The 20,839-nt window shown below is 33.1% G+C and overlaps 3 protein-coding genes across 4 annotated transcripts; 1 reads left to right on the forward strand and 2 right to left on the reverse strand.

Moving 5' to 3' along the window:
• Window positions 1-5: 5 nt before the first annotated feature.
• LOC127899065 (uncharacterized) lies at window positions 6-3,637 on the reverse strand. The gene is made up of 2 exons (XM_052431795.1): window positions 3,503-3,637; window positions 6-2,741 (listed from the first exon to the last, which is right to left on the reverse strand). Exon 2 carries the CDS (start codon window positions 2,734-2,736, stop codon window positions 115-117), a length of 2,622 nt encoding a protein of 873 aa, XP_052287755.1. The 5' UTR covers window positions 2,737-2,741; window positions 3,503-3,637; the 3' UTR covers window positions 6-114.
• Window positions 3,638-7,936: 4,299 nt separating this feature from the next.
• LOC102623127 (peroxisome biogenesis protein 12) lies at window positions 7,937-12,421 on the forward strand. 2 transcript variants are annotated; one of them, XM_006470856.4, is made up of 10 exons: window positions 7,937-8,194; window positions 8,549-8,654; window positions 8,942-9,090; window positions 9,311-9,560; window positions 10,099-10,208; window positions 10,442-10,516; window positions 10,669-10,755; window positions 11,002-11,088; window positions 11,420-11,557; window positions 11,946-12,421. In XM_006470856.4, exons 1-10 carry the CDS (start codon window positions 8,087-8,089, stop codon window positions 12,015-12,017), a joined length of 1,182 nt encoding a protein of 393 aa, XP_006470919.2. In that variant the 5' UTR covers window positions 7,937-8,086; the 3' UTR covers window positions 12,018-12,421. The 2 variants fall into 2 exon arrangements, with proteins under 2 accessions (XP_006470919.2, XP_015383412.2); XM_015527926.3 differs by having other exon boundaries at window positions 7,953-8,201.
• Window positions 11,941-14,693, reverse strand: LOC102609629 (uncharacterized). Its single transcript, XM_052432568.1, has 4 exons — window positions 14,336-14,693; window positions 14,125-14,204; window positions 12,703-13,783; window positions 11,941-12,620 (listed from the first exon to the last, which is right to left on the reverse strand). The coding sequence occupies exons 1-4, from the start codon at window positions 14,432-14,434 to the stop codon at window positions 12,555-12,557; spliced, it is 1,326 nt and encodes a 441-aa protein (XP_052288528.1). The 5' UTR covers window positions 14,435-14,693; the 3' UTR covers window positions 11,941-12,554.
• Between the last annotated feature and the right edge of the window lie 6,146 nt (window positions 14,694-20,839).

Here is a 20,839-nt window from a genome sequence, read left to right on the forward strand (position 1 = left end):
TCAACTTTAGTACTCATTATGCAAATGAACATAACATAATATACCTCATTACATATAATTGTAATATAAATTATAATAAGAGTTCATAATTCATAATTAGTTACAACGACACAGTCAGTTTGGATTTGACACAATGGGATTTTTACATCTCTTGCGGTTATGACCTGGTTGGTTGCATCGACCACATCTCACAGTTCTTCGGTTAACATCCTCACCGATAGAAGGAATTCTTAACTCTGGACGACGACCAGGTGGTGGTGCTTCGATCGGTGGGTTAACTCTGATTTCCTGGATTTCTTCTGGAATGTCCCAATCTGTCATGTCCCCAACCGGTTCTACTGGTTCTGCATATGCCATGACCAATGAATCTTTAGAGTAATAATCAGAGCAAAGACTTATGTAATCCACACGGACGATCAGACAAGCAGCAATTGCATGCGCACAAACAAGCTGATCGAGTTGGAATACTCTACAGGAGCAAGTTCTTTCATGAATGTCAACTATCCCTTCCTTCATACCACCACCCAAAACATGAAATCGATGCTGAGACACTGGCCGAACGGTCATTCTTTCGGCCAAAATTCTCCTTTCGTCGACTATCTCATCTGCCCACGTCGTTAGACGAGTGCTCATCGATTCAGCGACAATTTTCCTATCATAAAACCATTGCTGTAATGTTTTTCTAAAGTGATCAACAAGATGAGTAATAGGAAATTTTCGCGGTTCCCTCATTAAAGAATTCACGCTTTCTGCAATGTTGGTGGTAAGTATGCTGTATCTCCTACCTTCAAATTCGGACCTTGCCCAATTACACGTGCCCACATTATTCTCTAAGTAATCAGCCGCGGCCGAGTGGAGCATCCACAACCCTTCAAGTTGTCTTTTAAATTCTTCGTGTCCATATGCCTTTGCTGCATTAATAAAAGCTGGCTCGAATTGATCCCAAATAGCTTTGGACATCCTGAATTTAGACTTAATGTTGCCTTTGACATGGTAAAAACAAACTCCATGACTAGCAGTGTGAAATGCTTTTAAAACGGCTCGCTTGATGGCAGTGCATCGATCAGAGATAAATACTAACTCTGGCCTATCGCCAATCACTCCGTGTAACTTCGTCATAAACCATTCCCAAGCATCATTGTTTTCTGAATCCATGACCCCAATAGCTAACGGATACAGTTGATTATTACCATCCAAACATGTTGCTACAAACATGCTTCCACGATATAGCCCCTTCAAATGAGTGCCATCTACAGCAATCACAGGCCTTATGTACTGTGTGAAGCCCTTAATGGAAGATCCAAGCGCAACAAAGTAGTATAAGAAATTATCATCTCCATCCCGCTGGAGGTGTGTCACTGTGCCCTCATTCGCTTTGGTCAAAACGTGAGAGTATTTGGGAAGTAAGTTGTATGACTCTGCAGGGTTCCCTCGTACTATTTCAAGACCGACTTCTTTAGCCCGATATGCTTGCTGATATGTTAACTGGACCCCGTATTCTTGCTGCATGTCTGTTCTAATGTCATTCGGCGTGTATATCCGTTTATCCTGAATAAATTTATCCGCAATAAGATGGCCAACAACCCGACTCCTAACTTGGCGGAGGCCACTAGGCAAAACCTCATTAGAGCACGTATGAACATTGTCAACTCTTCTCACTACCCAAGGAACATTATGCTCATCCGAACCTCTTGTTGCGCGAAGACACCAATTACATGATTCCGAAGAACAATGAGCATCAAAGCGTGTCGTTGTGGACCGTGCAATCTTGAAATCAAATTTTTCCCGCAAGGCCACTTTGCGCAATTCCAGTATTAACTCATTCTTCTCAACGAACAACTTTCCCACACCAATGTCGGCAGAATTACAGCTTCTAACTAAGTCTGGAGCAACCAAGTTTGAAGGCAAAACTGGAGCAAGACTCACCAGAGGATCAACTGTTGTCCTCCTCCTCGAACGGGCCATCGGAGGAATAGGTCGATTCTCTCTATTGTTAACAGGAATATCATACTGATGCTCATCCTCATTATTGATAGGAATATCGGAATGACCAGTGTCCCTATCATCAACTTCAGTATTGGAGTTCATGCCTTGCACATTATCAGCTTCTGTGTTGTTGGTGTTATAACCAGGATCATCATAACTGCGGAACTCATTATTTTGAAATGGAGAGTAATGTTGCCCTAACAATGTCCCTAATGGTAACACATTATCTTCAACATCCGCTATCGTAATGCCATTATCATCAATAGTGTCATTGTTTTCGTTGACTGGTGAGTAATGTTGTTGGAACGACATTTGTTGTGGTAACACCTCTTCCTCAATATCAGGGACAGACTCGTTTGCTCTAAACGAACTTTCACTTTCCACAAGTGGCTCAGGATTTTCGGCCGGAACTCGAGGATGTGTGGTGACAAATATAGGGATGCATCCATAATTGACCACATCAGAGGCCATGTGCAGCACAACATTAACCATTTCATCATTAAATATATCCATAGGTAGTGAACATGCACGATACATTGTGTTACTAGATCTCAAAGTTGTCTTCATCGACAAACTATATTCAATAGGATTTATCTGTAAAACTTCATACACCCTTGCCATAAATTGCTCAAACGTACAATCTTTCCGAACTAAAAATGCTGTATTCTTCGCATTCACGTACTCCGTACGGCCATCTGCTAATGTCTCCCACCAACCGTCATAACATAATTGAAATACAACGGAATCCATTAAACCTAAAAAAAAAGGAGAGAGCAAACGAGATAAGATTTCACGCTACAAAACCTAGTAAAAATGAATATGCAGTACATTTATGTGGATGATATGAAGTATACAATTTTTGATTTACTTCGTCTCATCGTAAGCTTCGAAATGATATATTATACGCCTAAAACGGACACATGTAGCCGAAGTTATTACTTTCGGAAAATAACTTAAATTTAGTGAGACAGGCAGTGGGACAGGTGCCTGTCTCACATAAAACCAGCAAATTTATGTGAGACAGGCGCCTGTCCCACTTGCCTGTCTCACATAAAACCAGTGGTAACAAGTGAGACAGGCGCCTGTCCCACTTGCCTGTCTCACATAAAACCAGTGGTAACAAGTGAGACAGGCGCCTGTCTCACTTGCCTGTCTCACATAAAACCAGTGGTAACAAGTGAGACAGGCGCCTGTCTCACACGCCTATCCCACTTGCCTGTCGCACATATTTTGGTGAGACAGGCAAGTGAGACAGGTGCCTGTCTCACATAAAACCAGTAGATTTATGTGAGACAGGTGCCTGTCTCACTTGTTCTGGGCTTCTGTTTCACTCGATTTTTCAGGGGTTTCAATGATTGATTTTCATTTCTCAACTCAAACTAACTACTTTAACAAGTCACATTGTTTTGTTAATGAAAAATAACAACATTTGCAATAAAAACTCACATCAATTTCGAACTCAAATGATAAAATCAATAGATTAAAAGTTTAGGTTATGGTAAGAGTATAAACTAACCTTAAGAAGCTTTCAAATTGATAATTATATCTTCAATTATGTAATACTTGTTTGATGAAATTTGCTAATTTATTGAGAGTAATGGAGTTTGTTGAGTGATGAAATTTGTTAAGTTGAAAAGGAAAAAATGGTGGAAGTGCTGGAATTAATAAGGGAAAGTGGCATGCCTTTGTAAATTTGATGAAAATGATGAGGGTAATGTAGTCCAAAAATAGGGTGTTTGGCTAGTTATGATAGAAAAAAGTTTGAAGGGTTAAAGTTGAAAAATGACTAATTTTTTTGGCTATTTTTGTAAATTTCCCGAGGTCACTAAGTTCGAATTTTAACTGTAATTCAAAATTATTTCTCCTCCCATGAATATGGGTAGAGATAGCTATCACCCTAAATGTTAATAGCATTAAATTTCGGAACAAGTCTTGGTAGATTAATGAGTTGTACTGTGCATATAGAAATATTTTAATCTGAAATCTTTTTTTTTTGTTGGAGTTAGAGAAAGATATTAAGTCATATGATTTATTATTATTATTATATATATTACAATTAGGTATTTCTGATTACATTTTCGTGATTTACTTATATGACTCTTTTTAATTGATTATCATTTACATTTATTATAATATGAATTTTATCGAGAATATATATCAATTTCTCCTTTTCTTTTAAGTAAATCCACTTGTTGGCTTATTGTACTATTGTAGAACATCTGGTAGATGAACATGGGTCAACTTTAATATTAGTTTGACGAAGATGTTGACTTTTTTAATTTTATTTTTTGTAGTAATTAACTAATTGTATTTTACCTTTCAAAAAAAAGAAAACTAATTATAATTTAGTTCTATTGCTTCCTCATTAAAAAAGGGAAAAAAAAAGTCTATTGTTTCGCGTTATGGTCAGTGTCTCCGAAGACACTACTTTTGCTCTTTAAAAAATCTAAGTCATTATACTTTATTTTAAATTATTAAATGTTTATTAAAGTTAATGGGTTAAATGGTTGAAATAACTAATAGCGGTGATATTTGACCTTCTCAATTTCTCTCATTAATTCCTATTATTTAATCAACCTCATTTATTTTACAATTCCAAAACCTTACCCACCTTCCATCACCATGATCACCATCACGAGCCACCATTTTTTATCATTTGTTCCAATTCTAACAACTTCATTGCTAGCCCATTTTTATTATTTGTCATCCATTCTAATTAGTTTATAAATTTCCTGATTTTTATACTGAAATTTTTCTTTTACCTCTTTTCATTTGATAAAATTTTAATTTCGATACTATTATATCAAGTCGCTAAAATCAATTCTAATGAAAAAAGGTTTTAGTCAACCAATGACTAAGGGATAATGGTGCAGTGGCTTGAAGGGGTAATAGTGGGGGATGAATGTGGCTAGGATTTCTAGAATTGCGATTTTTTAATTATGTTTTATTATTTAATAAGTGTAATTGTATAAATAAGTGAGATTAATTGAAACATAGTGGCCAATAAGAGAAATTGGAGGGTTAAACATCACCATCCTATAATTAAATAATCAAATTGTTTAATTGATATCCATTTATGGATCGAGTTTGAACTTTTATCGGGCCTATCAAATCCCAATTTGCAGTTCCCGTTTGCTTTCACATTGCCATGCTCAAATCTTAAAAGAGGTAAAGGGAATAAAACTTAAATTTGGTCTTCATGCAACTATTATATATGTATGTATTAGTTATATTATTAAATGGTGGAATTATTTGTACTCTAAAAATTATTATGATCACTCTAATTAAAAAAAAAATGTATTACAAAAATATTCATCTAGTGAATAAGGATGACAATGAATTGGATCTGATCTAAGATCTACGTGATCCAAATCCAATCAAATCGGATTTGGATTGGTTTAAAATAAATTTGGATCGGATTTGGATATTGATGTGTGGATCTAAGACGGATCTGGAGCAGGTCTGGATCTATCCTAATATCTAAATCCATATTTATATCCACCTATCTTTTAATTTTATTTTATTTTAAAAGTCTCTTAACAATTGTAGAATTATAATAATAATAAATTTTATTCATAGCATATTAGTGGTATTTACCATACATTTAAATTCTTAAAACTTAAAGGTTAGTTTTGTAAATTTAAAGGTCAGCCAGCCCCAAAGCATGTACATGCAATATTCAAATTGCAAGTCAAGTAATACAACTTGGTAATTTATTTTACTATATTGGCCAAATAATTTTTAAGGAATATAGTTATTCATATATTTAGTCAAATATGACCATAATAAAAATAATAAAACACTTAATATAAATCATATTTAATTTATATGTCATTATCTAATGTTGTAAGAATAAGGATGGGTGTGTGTGGATATTAGAATGATGAAGGAGACAATAGACTATTAGATTGATCTTACTTCTGCAATTACTTTTGAAGAATATTTTATTATCTTTCTTATTTGTTATTTTGGTGTAAAAGTATAAACTACAATATTTATTATATTTTGAGATAAATTATATAATTTATTTGTTATCAAAACATTTTAGCCTTCAATTTTCATTCTAAAAAATTATTACTTTTTTATTGCTGAGTTTTAGAATTTATGACGGATCTAGAATATATTTGGATTTTAATTTTTTTTCGGATTTGGAGCAGATATATATATTTATTTCTTTTTTGGATCTGGATATGGAGCGAAAAATATAGATTCATGACGGATCTGGAATATATACGGATCTTAATTTTTATTATGGATCTGGATCTAGAGCAGAATAGATCCAACCCATATCTGCCTCATTGTCATCCTTACTAGTGAATGACTATTAAGGATAACTTATCATAAATCAATATTGTATAATTACTTTAAACACTCATGTAACACACTCATTATTTAATTTACAACTTTCATACCTTAAACCGTAAAATTTTTATTTCCAACATCTTTGATAAATATTTTGATGAAAAATGAGAAAATTAATTACAAAAGATGTGTGATACTTTTTTGTTTCAAAAAATAAAAGCAAACAAAAGTGCTTTTCTTCTCTCTTTTCTTTGCCGGGCTCCCGGCCGGGCGCGGGGCGGCTTTGGCCCTTCGTCGTCTTCTTCGTCTCTTTGTCTCCTTTTTTTCTTTTCCAAGTCTTTATAGAATATTTTAATTATTGCTTCCTCATTACAAGTTATTTTGGGTGTAAAATTTAATTTTGAACATAAATAAAAATAATTAATAATTAAAATTATTTATGACTTAATTTTATTTTTGTAAGCATATGTTAAATTTGTTAAAATTAGTGTGCTAAATAATTTTATTGGTATTTTAAGGAAATAAAATTAAGTAATTTAAGTAAGGTTATTTTTAGAATTTTAAACAATGGACAAAGTAAATTTTATTTTTTTATAATTAGTGTATGAACATAGAATAATAGAGTGTTTAAAATAATATTTAGAGTGTAAATAATTCCACTAATTATTGAATAATATTATTTAATAATTTTTCTCAACTTTAATAAAGTTTGGAATTTTAAATTAAAGTAGTATTCTCTTTTTCTATAATCTTTTTTTAGTGAAAGGATCATCACTTTATTAAAGTAAAAATGTATTGTAAAATTAAAAAAATATATAAAATTTAATACATTAAAATTATATTTTTATATTTATTAGTAAATTAAAATCTATATTTTCATATATATTTACTTTATTAAAATAAAGATATTTAGAGAATTATTATATATATAAAAGGAAAAAACAGATTCATGAAACACCTACATAAACTTATTATTACAAGCTAGGGGTGGGCATTTGATTCGGTTCAGTCCGAATGGAACCATATTATGACAATTTGGTTCAGTTCGGTTTTGAGTAAAAAACCAAATGATTCAAAAATTCTGAACCATTTGGTTCGTTTAAAAACCGAACTAAATTACCGAACCAAATGGTTCAAGAAAAAATTAAAATTAAAATTAAAAAATAATTCATAATTTATCTTTTTTTATTTTTGTTTGTTAAATTAATACATGATATTATATATATCATAACATACACTTTATTTTATTGTTGAACTTTGTTATTTTAATTTATTATTGTTAGATTTAATTATATTGGTTATTATTTATGAATTTCTAGATTGTTTTTGGAATTTATTATGTTAATTTACTATTGTTAAATTTTATTATGTTGTTTATTGTTTGATAATTTATAGACTCAAGATTATTGTTGTATTAATAGTGTATTATTATATTATATTTTTTTTATTGAATAATGAATATATTTGATAAAATCAAATAGAACCGAACTGAACCGAATTAAACCGAACTAAATTATAAAACTGAACATAATCAAACTAAATTAATTTAATTTAGTTCGATTTGGTTCTATAATTTAATTCGCATTTGATTAATAAATTCATGATCCATTTGGATTCAATTTGATTCCGTTCAGCCCTAAACCGAACAAACTGAATAGCGCCCGCCCCTATTACAGACTAACAAAGCGCACAACCTTGACACACTGCTACTATGCCAGCATCAATAAACACAACCTATAAAATGAAAATTACATTAAAATAAAACAAAAAATAGAAGCAGAAGAAGAAGATTTCGAAGATGTTGTTTCAGGTGGGAGGACAAGGCACACGGCCAACGTTCTTCGAGATGGCGGCTGCTCAGCAGCTGCCCGCCAGTCTTCGAGCCGCTGTCACTTACTCTGTTGGCGTAAGCTGTACATATTCACCGTACAAATTATTATTTCTATAATATATATTTTTTTGGTAGCTCTGTAACTTTCCTTGATTGCAACTGATAAAATAATGCTGACCCAGTTGAGTTATAGTCAATTTTTTCTTTCATTTCCCTTTGAAATTAATACCCTTTTAAATTCTGATTGTTTAATGATAGTTTTTAAAGTCTTTCTTTTGTTAAAAAAAAAAAGTTGGGGTTTTAGAGTTTATAGCAGAAATTTGATGACTGCACTTGTCATTTGAAGTGAAACTTCAGCAAGTTTTGCTTCCAAGGCATTAAATTTACTCACCTTGGATTGAATTTGTAATATAATGTGTGAGATTGCAGGTTTTGGCATTAAGAAGACCGTTTCTCCATAAAGTTTTAGACTATGAAGACGAGTTCTTTGCTTTGCTTATGCTGATTCTCGAAACCCACAGTTTGCGAAATACAGGTTTGTTCTTGTTTTTGTCTTTATGATGTGAAATTGATGAAATCTAAGCCGGTCCTAAAGCCCATGATAGTCATTCCTTGTGCATGTGGTTGCAAAATTGATAGAAAATCCAAGTATACACTAATATTCTACCAATTAGGCTATTGATATCCACTCTATACATATCAGCCCTGTCTGTGCTGATCAGTAACTCATATCGTTTTTGCATGATCTCTTGTAGCCTGAGCATGCTGTTGGTTCTTTTACAGTTGCCTTGAGTTTGTTAATTTGTTGACTTGCTTCTTCAGATGCCTCTTTTTCTGAATCGCTATATGGTTTGCGAAGGAGATCTGTGAGAATAAGAGCAAAAAAGGATGATACTCGATTGAAGTCCAGTGATGGGATTCATCATTCTGGGTTAGAAAAGCGCCAAAGGGTTCTTTCAGTTGTATTTATGGTATTCTGTTCTGCTCCTTATCTGGCTATGGCTTTGCCATTTTGAGTTTCGCTTGATTCCTACATTGGTTTGTCTATATCACCTTGTGTATTCGTTGTACTTGAGCCATGTTTACCAAGTGTATCCATATCTTTAGTTCATTTTCATTTTGATCAACAACTTCCCCTAAAGGCCTGGCTTGATGAAGGGGTTTGATTTCTAGACTTGATTTTCTGTTTAGGTTGTGATGCCGTATTTTAAGTCGAAATTGCATTCAGTCTACAACAAGGAAAGGGAAGCCAGGCTACAAGCAAGTTTATGGGGACCTACTGATGAAAGATTTGATGATGCAGACTATTTTGGTGGAGGGGGTAACCCTCTTGTTTCTAGGGGAGGTACAGATGCAGAAACATCAGTTAGAACACGTTTAACGAAGAAAATTCAGAAAACAATATTTGCTTGCTATCCATGGCTACATGCTAGCTGTGAAGGTACTTGCAATTTTAAGTTCTTGTTATGTGTCTTTATTGGTGACCGTGCTGATCATTAAATTTAAGCAAGCTTTTGGGAGGTTTATAATCTAGTAAAGTTGGAATTAAATGTTATATGACAGTTATTAGTTGAATTGCTGGAGATTGGACATTCGTTTTGTTGAATGATATCAATCTTGAAGCTGTAATTAAACTTTTTTTCCCCCTCCCATTTATGATCTATGCTTAAAACTTAAAAGAATAAAAAGTTAGTTCCTACGCATGAGGATGAACCTTTTAGATTACTAAACTTTTGTTTGTTTGGGGAGTTCTACTGGCACTTGATTAGAGTGTACGGTTACTAAACATTATTTACAATTTAATGTTATTTACAATTTAAGTTGCTAGTGCCTAATTAAAGATGTGGTGTACAAGCTTTGGCACTACCATTACTAAGTGCAAATACAGCATAGTATGAAGGTCTTCTTGTTGTCTTCTCCATATTTTGTGTTTATATCAATTAATATATCTTTTCTAATACAGGGTTTTTCCAATGCAGGATTATCATTCACTTATCAGCTCTTATATCTGCTGGATGCTACTGGCTTCTATTCTGTAGGATTGCATGCCCTTGGAATCCATGTTTGTCGAGCTACAGGGCAAGAGCTGGTAAAATATTTGGCTCATATTCTTATATTAAGTCGTCAATATTTGCATCGGTCAGGAAAATTGTGAACCAATAGATAACTTTTTGAATCTCCTTTCAAAAACATGTATGTATTCATTATTTACATGGTTATGAGCCTATAGATTCCCCAGAATTTTTTTTTTAAAATCATTATATTTTTGTCTGTTTGATGTACATCTCAGTACTTCCTGCTTGACCTTTTGATGTAAGGTAGATGGATAATTCTTCTAGAATATCCAAGATACGAAGCCGTGAACGTGAGAGACTTCTCGGCCCTCTATGGTTGAAGGTATAATTTCAGTATCTTTATTTGGTTGGTGACTTTAATTAACTGATGTACCAGACTGAATTAGTTTGCAGATATTGAAAAGTCTATTAGTCTAACCCAAAATTACTATTTAGATTATAGCATACTGATGTCGTATCAATCTACTCTTACAGAAATTACAAGGAGCATTACTTAGCTGTGCATACACGATGCTTGACTATGCACAGACTGGCTTGATTGCAGCAGTATTCTTTTTTAAAGTGAGTGTGATTTACCCGCATATGAATATGATGTATGTCCTTTATAAAGGGGTAGTTATCTTTAAAATGCTTTGCTTCTGGAAACCAGATAGTACAACAGATCATGCAACAACTGGACAGTTTCTGAATACTTATGCTATTTTTGTCTTTATCATTGCAATTTTATTATTATTATTATTATTATTTTTGCGTCTATTTTCTTACAAATAAATAGCTTCAACATTATAAATAATGTAAATTACTCAGATGATGGAATGGTGGTACCAATCTGCTGAGGAGAGAATGTCAGCCCCAACGGTGTATCCACCACCCCCACCACCTCCACCCCCAAAGGTGAAAAAATACTCAATTTTTCTTTGATTTTCTCTCTCTCTCTCTCTCTCACACACACACCCCCCACGCACACATGCATGTGTGTGCTATGCATAATTTAACATAAGATTATGTATGAGCGTATAATGTCACTTGAGGCAGAGAATGTAGGATTTGTTTCTATGGATATCAAAGGACCACTTCTTGAAAATGCTTCTTGTTTTGCTGAGAAATTGTGACTTTTGTTATCTTAAAACATTCAATTCTTGTATCTTTAATAATTCCATATCAGACGGAATTAAATGTGGTACTATGTTTACTAAATTATTGGTTTGATTTATATCTTAAACAGGTTGCCAGAGAGGGTATTCCACTGCCACCTGATAGAACAATCTGCCCATTATGCTCACAGAAGCGTGCAAATCCATCTGTAGTTACGGTCTCAGGGTTTGTATTCTGCTATGCTTGCATATTCAAGTATGTTTCACAGGTGAGATCCCTAGACTCTTATTCTTGATTAAAATCACTAGAATATTTCAAGAATGAAAACAGATCTCATTGTGGTTGGGTCTAGATTTATTAACTTCAATTTTTTCAAAGCTCATATTTTTCAAAGATGTTTAATTTGATCTCAATCAAGTCCCTTTCTCAGCTGAAAATATAGTGGCCGGCAATTTACAGTTTCAAAAGGCATAAGCAAGTCAATGATTCTATAGCACTGGATGGCCTTTACATTTTACTGTCCATCTGTGTGCAGTGCAATCAATATATGAAACTTCGATTTTTCTTTTACCTTTTGCAATTTTCTATTATCCTACTTGCTTGTATATCTTCTTTACTATTGGCTTTTCTTCTTTTGTGGAATTATATCGACACAGTATAAGCGCTGCCCAGTGACATTAATGCCAGCAACTGTTGAGCAGATAAGGAGACTCTTTCACGATATGTAGAAGCATTGTAGATGAATTCAGTAATCAAGCAATGTAGACAAATTCAGTAATCAAGCTAAGTCAACAAGCAAAGAAGCATTGTAGACGAATTCAGTAATCAAGCCAAATGAATAAGCAGACGCCAAGACACGAGCATTGTGAGCCCAAGCCAATAAAGGCATAAAGCAGTATAGAGTTTACTTATTAGGTGCTATATGCTGCGGCAATTGAATATTTCATCCTTACCCATTTTGAAGCCATAATTGGAGCCACAGTTAGTTGGTCTGCCTGCTGTGCCAAGCCAATGATTGTATACATGAGACTAAATCTGCAATGTATCGATGATGTAACCGTTTTATTTTAAAATCAAAATCACTTGATGATATTACAATTTCTTACAAATCAATGGTGCGATGTTTTATACCCATCAAGCAGGATTAGGAGATTCAGCGATTATTTTTATTTTTTTATTATTTTTTTTTTTGGGGGGGTGGCGGGGCGGGCGGGTGGAAATAAAAGAAAGGTGACCATGCTCACAACTTAAGCTTAAGACTATGTCTAAAACTCTATCCAAGAATCCAGCCTTGATTGCAATGGGGTAGAATGCCGCTTCACTTTCTCATCCTGAGCAATAACAATTTATCAATACCTTCATGTTACAAACAGATAAGCAAACAGATTACAAAACAAATGGACCTCATCTTACCTCACAAGTTTTGCTTGTTCTTTTGGGCATTCCTTGGCTGGAAGAGCCTGAATCTGAATTTATAACCTTCCCTGTATGACTCCAGTAGCTCCCAATTGTACCTACTTTAGGTTCATCAGGACTACGGCATCTCCTTGACTGTCTTGCAGATGTAGGTACAGATAATTCTTTCACCTCTTCAACTGTTAAATCCCCCAAAATTGGCTTATCCTGACGATTTTGACTTGAATTTCCATCAGATATGATACTAGTATTGGACATTGGTGTTGCTTTGGGGTCAACTAACCAGCTTGAAAGGCTTGTATCAACTGCAACATCTCCGTCCACAACCTCATTCTTCTTATTAGGATTCAGTTTCAAACTCCAAGTTGTTAGCTTAAAACTAGGCTCTGGGCAAAAATTGATGTTCTCTTTGTTGTGACAGTTGAACGGAGTTGTTGCAGCTCTTGCTTTGATCACTTTCCATTGAGTAAGATTTTCAACTGGATTCAGCACAGAATGAAAACACTGACTCCCATCTCTAGCCTCATCAAGTTTTTGATTAGCACTACATTTAGGCATTGGACTATTAACCTCCTTTTCCCCCAATTCAACTTCGCAAACTTGTTTTCTAGACTCTATTGATAGTGAAAACAATGAATCTGATGACTCTTCTTGAACTAAAAACATTTGTCGATTACTACCCAAATCATTAGAATCACCATTACCATCATTTATCTCACTTCCTTCCGGTTGCAAATCTTCATCACAGTCATCTTCACTAGCAGCACAATTTTGGTATCTATAATTTGGAACTTTTGGTGTCTCTCCTACGTTTTCACTTCCTTTTCTCTCAATTTTTTTCACCAAGTCATCATCACCTCTCTCTTTCTTCTCGTTCTCTTGATCCAAGATATCGATCTCTTTATCATTCTCATTGCTTTTGACCAAATCAACACTCTCCTCGTTCTCATTGTTTTCCACCAAATTATCAATAACAACTTGCTCAATAACCAACTCTTCTTCAAGAGTCTTGACATTTAAATCAGAAGTGACTTTCTTTATAGTACTGCAACAATCCAATGCCTCCTCCACTTTCTCTCTACATAAAAGTACATGCCAAAGAATATACGTAATCTGGGAAAATAAATATACATTACAAAATAGGAAAAAGGACAGCGACCCTTGGCTTGACGAAATAGTCACTGAGACTCCTTTTTGAGCAATTATGTTATAGTGAAATACAATTGAGTCACTATAGTCAAAGCGCATAATTGACTCAAAAGAAAATCTATGTGAACATTTCTAAATATGATAGGATCTCTCTCACCATTTTGCCGCCAAATCACGGCCTACCGCTGTTCTTTTCCCTCTAAAAGAACTTGGATATTGGGGGGGGGGGGGGGGGGGGGGAGAAGGCCAGTCAGAAAAATGTAAGCTTACTTTGATTCTGCAATGGGTTTTTCAGGAGCTTCTTCTTTTGTCGATTTAACCAGTTGAAGAGCTTCACTTACTTTATCTCTCTGCAGACAATTTCATTTCATCAATCATTTGCTTCCAAAAACAAACAAAATAAAAAAAAAAGAAAAAAAAAAGAAGCAAAAATACCAATAAGAAATAAAATCTGAAAGTTTGGATTTGGAAATAGACTTACTGGGGAATCGGGCTGAGTTGCAATTGCATTCACCAAATGCCGGCGCTTTCGATGCTTACAAGCACAAGTGCCGCAAAAATATGCAAAAAAGCACCCCATTATATTGTTATGAGCCCAATTAATAACAGTTATGATAATAATTTTGACTTCAATGTAAAAGCACTTTTTTTTTCCTTTCTCTCAAGCGAAAAGAACAGAAGCGCTCCTTTTTTTTTTTTTTTTTACTCTTTTAGAAAATATGAACTAGAGAGTAGAGAGAGAGAGATGTGGAAGAATAAAAATTGGAGAGTGGATGACAGAACGGTCAAGAAATTTGAAGCATCATTATTATCCGAAGAGGATTGATAGAAAAAGTGACCGTTAGAATCTGTTTATTTAAAACTTTTGTTGTGGGCTTCATTAAGGCAGGGATGGTGGACAAAGCCGCCCGACCCAAGTTCGGGTATTTCAGATCGGGTCGGTAGCCCGGCTCGAAAATCCAAAAAATGATAAAAAAATGTATTATTTAATTAAAATACACTTTTTTTAATCTATATTTAACTTACCCATAATATATTTTTTGGAGTTTCTAAATTTAGTGCCCAATTTTTAAAGCCTAATCCAACAAAAAGTAAAATTTTATAGATTATAAAGTTGTAAAAAACAAAATGAAAAAAAAAAAAATGTAGAATGTAAAATTCAGATTTTTTGGCTTGATCTGAAAAAATCTGGGCCGAGTCGGGCCGAGCCTAACCTGACCAAAGACATACTAGGATAGGGCTTGAATTTTATCAAGCTCAATCTGAATCTGACATTTTACTATCCCTAATTTAAGAGAAGTGTGTTTCATTTGGCTTTGATTAATGCTTCAATGTGGATCACGATCCCTGCTGTATACACGTCTCTTTTGTTTTCTATTCATTTGTCTTTATTTACACATTAGATTTACAGTATAAAACTAATAAATGCAATTGAGTATACTTGTTGGAATCCACACATTAGCTTCATATTAAAGAAAGTTCAATCTAAAAATTTGAACTAAAGAAAAAAATTTAAAAATATGCTCCTATACATACTTTTGAAGAGACATTCAAACCTTTGATTTTAAGAATGAAGAAAGAAAATATCAACCACTGCACCGATAAATAATTTGAATTGAAATCTTTATTTTGAAAAAAGCAAAATAGCAAAATCCATTCATTTATTCTAGTTGATTTGAATTTTGAAAAATATTTGTGATGCTAACAAAGAGGATTTTTCTTTCTCTTTAAAAAAATAATAATGAGAATGTTTTATCAACATTTTTTTATATTTTTTTTAATCTTATTTTTTTCTTTAACACTTCCATAGTTTTCTTCAAATTTGATCTTCTCGTGACACAAAACAACATACATACACTTCACATTCAGTTTTTATCTTGATTCTCTAATTTATATAATAACTCATAAGAAATTAATAATCAAAATCTAATGTCATTAGTCGAGAAATAAAGGCTATGTTCGGTTGCTGGAAAATAAGGCAGGAGAGGAGAGATTTTCCATTTCCTTTATAATTTCCTTTGTTCAGTTGGTAAAAGTGAATTTCGTTCTACACCCAATCTCTGTTATTTGAGGAATATGATTATATTGAAGAGTAGGGAAATTCGGAGTTCACACCATGAAAAGGTTGTGTTTTCCTATTCTACCCTCATTTAATTTTGATTTTCCAACTTTATCCCTAAACAAATCTAAATGGAAAAAGCCTTACTTCCCTCATAACATCACAACCCCTCACTCAAAATCGACAGATCCTCTCTCTCTCAACTTCCGATAGCTGTCACGGGTGACAACTTTTGAGCATACAAAATCATTCCAAATTTCAGCCGCCTCTCACATCTTCCTTATAGCTTCAATCTCTCAGTCTCGGTTCTCACACTTTCAACTTTGATCTCTCAGTCTCAGCCTTGATCTCTCGGTTTAGAACGGTAGAACGACTAGTGATTTTGCCAGCTTCAATATCTCAATCTTCATTCTTAGGTTTTCAATTTTATTTTTTTAAATTTAAGAATATCTTTTGATGAACAATGAAGCTCAAGGAGAGAATTTGAATGTTGATAATGTGAGAGATGATGTTAATGACAATGTGTCTTTCTTAATTGCTTCACAAAAACGTTTAAAAACTTCAGACAACTCATCAAGAAGAAGGAGAAGAAATAAAGATTCTAGAGAGCTTGGAGAATTTAAAGAGCTAACAACTCTTATCATTGCATAAATAAAAGACCCTTCTAACGTCATTAGTTTAGATATGGGACAAGAAATCAATGACAAACAATTAGGATTGAGTGAAGAGTTGAAGAAGATTAGTCGTCTTACAATAATAGAACGATTTAGAGCCACCAATTAAATTGTTTGTGATAGTGCGCTCAATGATTTTTACAATTTTGTGACGATAACATAGAAACATGGGTTAAACTTTTCCTTAATGGTGAAATTTAACTCGTGCTTAGATGTTATAGTTTATTAATGTCTAGCTTCACTAGTTAACTCATTTGAGCACTTGGAATTTGACTAAGTATTTTTTGTTATGATTTTGTTTTTTCATATTTTGGAATGTCTTTGAAATTTGACTAAGTATTTTTTATTATTTTATTTGAGCATTTGAAATTTCATATCTTTATAGTAATATTATGGGCTATTTTTGAAATAATATTAATATTTCTTATTTTAAAAAAAAACTAATAAAAGCACTTGAATAATAATTGGCAAAAGCACTTTTGACAATGACAGTCAAAAACATTTTTAATAAAAGCACTATAAATGCAGCCAGGACATTGAGAATGAAATATTAACCTTGAGGCTAATTTTTAAATAGTTAAACATATTTATAGTTTTAATTAATTTAATAATAAATATTAAAAATCTAATACAAGGATAAATTTTTCCAGATAAAAAATTATAAAATTCCTTTTCCTCTACTAATTCTATCCTAAATTGAATAAAGGAAATTAAACTCCCCAACCTTTTCTTCTTCTTTCCTTTCTCCTCCTCTCTTTTCTTCTCCTCTTCTCTTTACTCTTTTCCTACAACCAAACATGGTCAAAGAGTACATAAATTGGTTGGCTGTACACTTGTGTTTCTATGATATTTTCGTTAACAGCCTGAATGTTATTTATTTTTACTTAAAATGAGTCCTTCGTCGGACAAAAACACATGCTCAAAATTTCATCATTTTATAGCATTAATTTAGAGGCTTATTGACCGGACAAATTTACCATCTAAAACTTTCTTGTTAAGTTATAAGATAATCATCTAACTAACATACAAGCCTCACCCCTAAAGAAAATAAATCTCTTATTATTTAATTCATCTTACAATCTGAAAGACACATAATAATGCAATCCTTTTAGTTGAACCTGAAATTTATTTTTGTACTTTAACAAGTCAACAACTGTTAAATTTAACAGTATTCAATTATTTTTAGGGGTATGTTGTCAGTCACCCGGGGTGGGGGGGGGGTAATTCAAAATTTACAATTCAAAGAAAACAGGATACACGTTTCTTAATTCACTCAACTTGCAATTATTATTTTTTATTTTTTATTTTATTGAATTACGTTACAAAATATTTATATTCACAATTAAAATTCTATTTAAATTCTAGAATTCTTAGCTTAATTTTGTATAGTGCAGTTGGAATATATGAATACATAATGTTTAGAAGAAAATTTAATTATACACAATACACAAAGGAGAATTTGAAACCATCAACTTCAAAAATAGGCGAGGATGTGACTACCATATAATCAAAGGGTGTTTTTCAAATTTGGATTAGTATTTTTTAATATTACAATACAATTTGACTGATATTTTAATAAGAAGTCTTTCGAGACTTGTTTGATATGGTTCATCAAAAGTTCTGCTCGAAAATCTAATTGTAAGGATGGAGAAATCTAAGCCTAAATTAGAAGAAAATTTGGCTCTCATAACAAAATATCGACACATAAACCGTTGATCTTAAGGATGAGGCAGTGAGACGTCAAACACTAAATTAAGGAGTGGTTGTACAACTTGTGGTTAGTTTGATCAAGCTAAAGTATATGATTTTGTTTTTGTTTTTATTTTTTAATTCAATAAGTGTCTTATTCATGAGTAGAACCTTCGTTATCTTTTTTGAGTTTTCTCACTGAAAAATGATCATGTTTCCTTCGCCAAAGAGGGATATAAATCTTATCCTTCAGTTATACACACACACACACACACACACACACACACACACACAATAAGGACATAAATGAAATATGTCGTTGTTCCCTCCCTCAACGCTAAAATCAATTTCTCGCGATCAAAGACGGAAATCGAGTGAATACTTGAGTTTATGGGTCCACGAATCCGAACCGGCGGCCGACCACCTCGGTAAATAACAACCGCCTGTTTCATCAATCATGCTTGTGTCCCTATGGTCCCCAGTCCCCACATATCCTTCCCAATCTGGATCATCAAAATTGATGACGGTCCTGATCAAAGCATCATACGGTCGTCTTCTGTACACGACCAAAGCTTTATTCTCAAATGTATTAATCACACGTATGTAAGGTATCAAATCAAAGTTTTTCTTTTTAATAATTAAGTAATTAAAGGCTTTTCATACACATCAAAACCTTAAAGAAACAAAATCATATGAAATTTTTTAATTAATATTAATGTTAATAATTACTTAATGAAAATTTAATTATTATTATTTTATTTATTTTTAAGTATAATAAGCTCGGTTATATGTACAAAATATAAATAGGTGCATTGGAAACTCAATATAAAAAAAATACTCTCACGACACACAGAGATAGTCAAACTCTTGACCTTGGAAGACAAGATGCAAAGATGCAAGTCACTTTTACCTAAATAATTTTACAACTCCTGTGGTACAAATCACAGTCATTCGTCCATAATTTTCTTTTCTCATGTAAAATAAGGAGCTCTTCAAGTCTAAGATATTGCATTATAAGTCAATAAACATTATTATATACTATGAATTTGAATTTATTACTAAGCTAAACTTTTGTAATATGAAAATTTTTAGTATTATAATTGGTAGTTATATGATAAAAAATTATGCGTACACTTCTATAAATGTTGCCGTGGTAGAAAAATAAAAAAAGATTTGAATAGTTCAGTTCAATAATAGATCCAAATTTTGTAACTTTCTTTATACAATGACTTTTCTCTCATCTCATTTTTTACTTTTTTTTATGTGAAAGTAAAGTTTTCATTAAGATAGAACAGAGAATAACATCAAAATTTCAGCTGGGCAATTTTCTAGCCATACAACAGTAGTGTCATGATCCAATGCTTCTTTGCTAAAGCATACTGCAACCTCTTAGAACGTGTTGGATTTGCAGCCCATTTAAGCTCTTTAAGCTAGCTAAACTATGGTTATTGTCCAAAAGATTTCCGTTTTGCTTCCCTTCTTGTTGCAAGAAAGGTCAACTACTTCTTTTGAATACGACTCTATGATCATTGGCATGAAATTATCATTTTGAGCTACCTAGATGCCAAAATTTACTGCTTCAGCTTCCATGCAAGCCACATTCCCTTCATAAAGAACCCTCTAAATTGTTGCTGCTATAACCTTGCCCCTAGAGTCTCTGATAACCACTCTTAGCACTGCTGTCTGATTTAAAATTCTAATGGCAGCATCCACATTCACCTTATACCACCCATTTGGAGGAGGTAACCATGCTTGTTGGTTACTGCTCTGATGCTTGGAGATTGTTTGATTAGCTGGAATTTTTATTCTTTTATATGATTTTACAATAGCTATAGCCCTTCCCATTGATAATTGGGAATCTTCTTCCTTCTCTTTGAAGATAAAAAGATTCCTTGAAAACCATATCGACTAACACGCAAGAATTATCTTATCCATTTCTTTATTGCCTTTTATTTTTTGCCAACTCTTGAAGAGCACTTAACAAATCCTGCTGGTCTATTAATTTGATATTCTGATGAAATTCAGTCAGTTTCTAGACCTTTTGAGCGTGCTTGCATCTCATTAAAGAATGAAAAGTGTATTCACTCTCCCTCCCACATCAGCAACAAATTGGCTCATTAATGACCTTTCTCTTCCAATGACCTTTTGAGCTATTTGTGTTGCTATTAAAGAACATTGAAGACTTCTCAAAATTGAAGTTGAGCGATTTGTGTTGCTATTAAAGAACATTGAAGACTTCTCAAAATTGAAGATCTAACTTGAAGTAGTAGCATAAACATCAAAAACCTTCTTTTGAGTTTTTGTAATATGCATTGGAAGCTCTCGAGAAAACCAAGCTGTCATTTGCAAACAGGAGATGAAAAATGGAAAAAGCTATAATAAACTTCAATCCATGAATTAGATTGTGCTTTTTTGCCTGCATGAGTAAATTTGAAAAAACCTTTGCCCAAATGATGAAGAGATATGGTGATAGTGGGCATCTTTGTCTTAAGCCTCTTTGTGGATAGATTAAGCCTTTAGCTACACTATTAATCAAAACTGAAAAGCTTGTTGTGGATATACA

Source organism: Citrus sinensis, chromosome 8 (genome assembly GCF_022201045.2).
Source record: "Citrus sinensis cultivar Valencia sweet orange chromosome 8, DVS_A1.0, whole genome shotgun sequence".
In the NCBI taxonomy this organism is placed as follows: domain Eukaryota; kingdom Viridiplantae; phylum Streptophyta; class Magnoliopsida; order Sapindales; family Rutaceae; genus Citrus; species Citrus sinensis.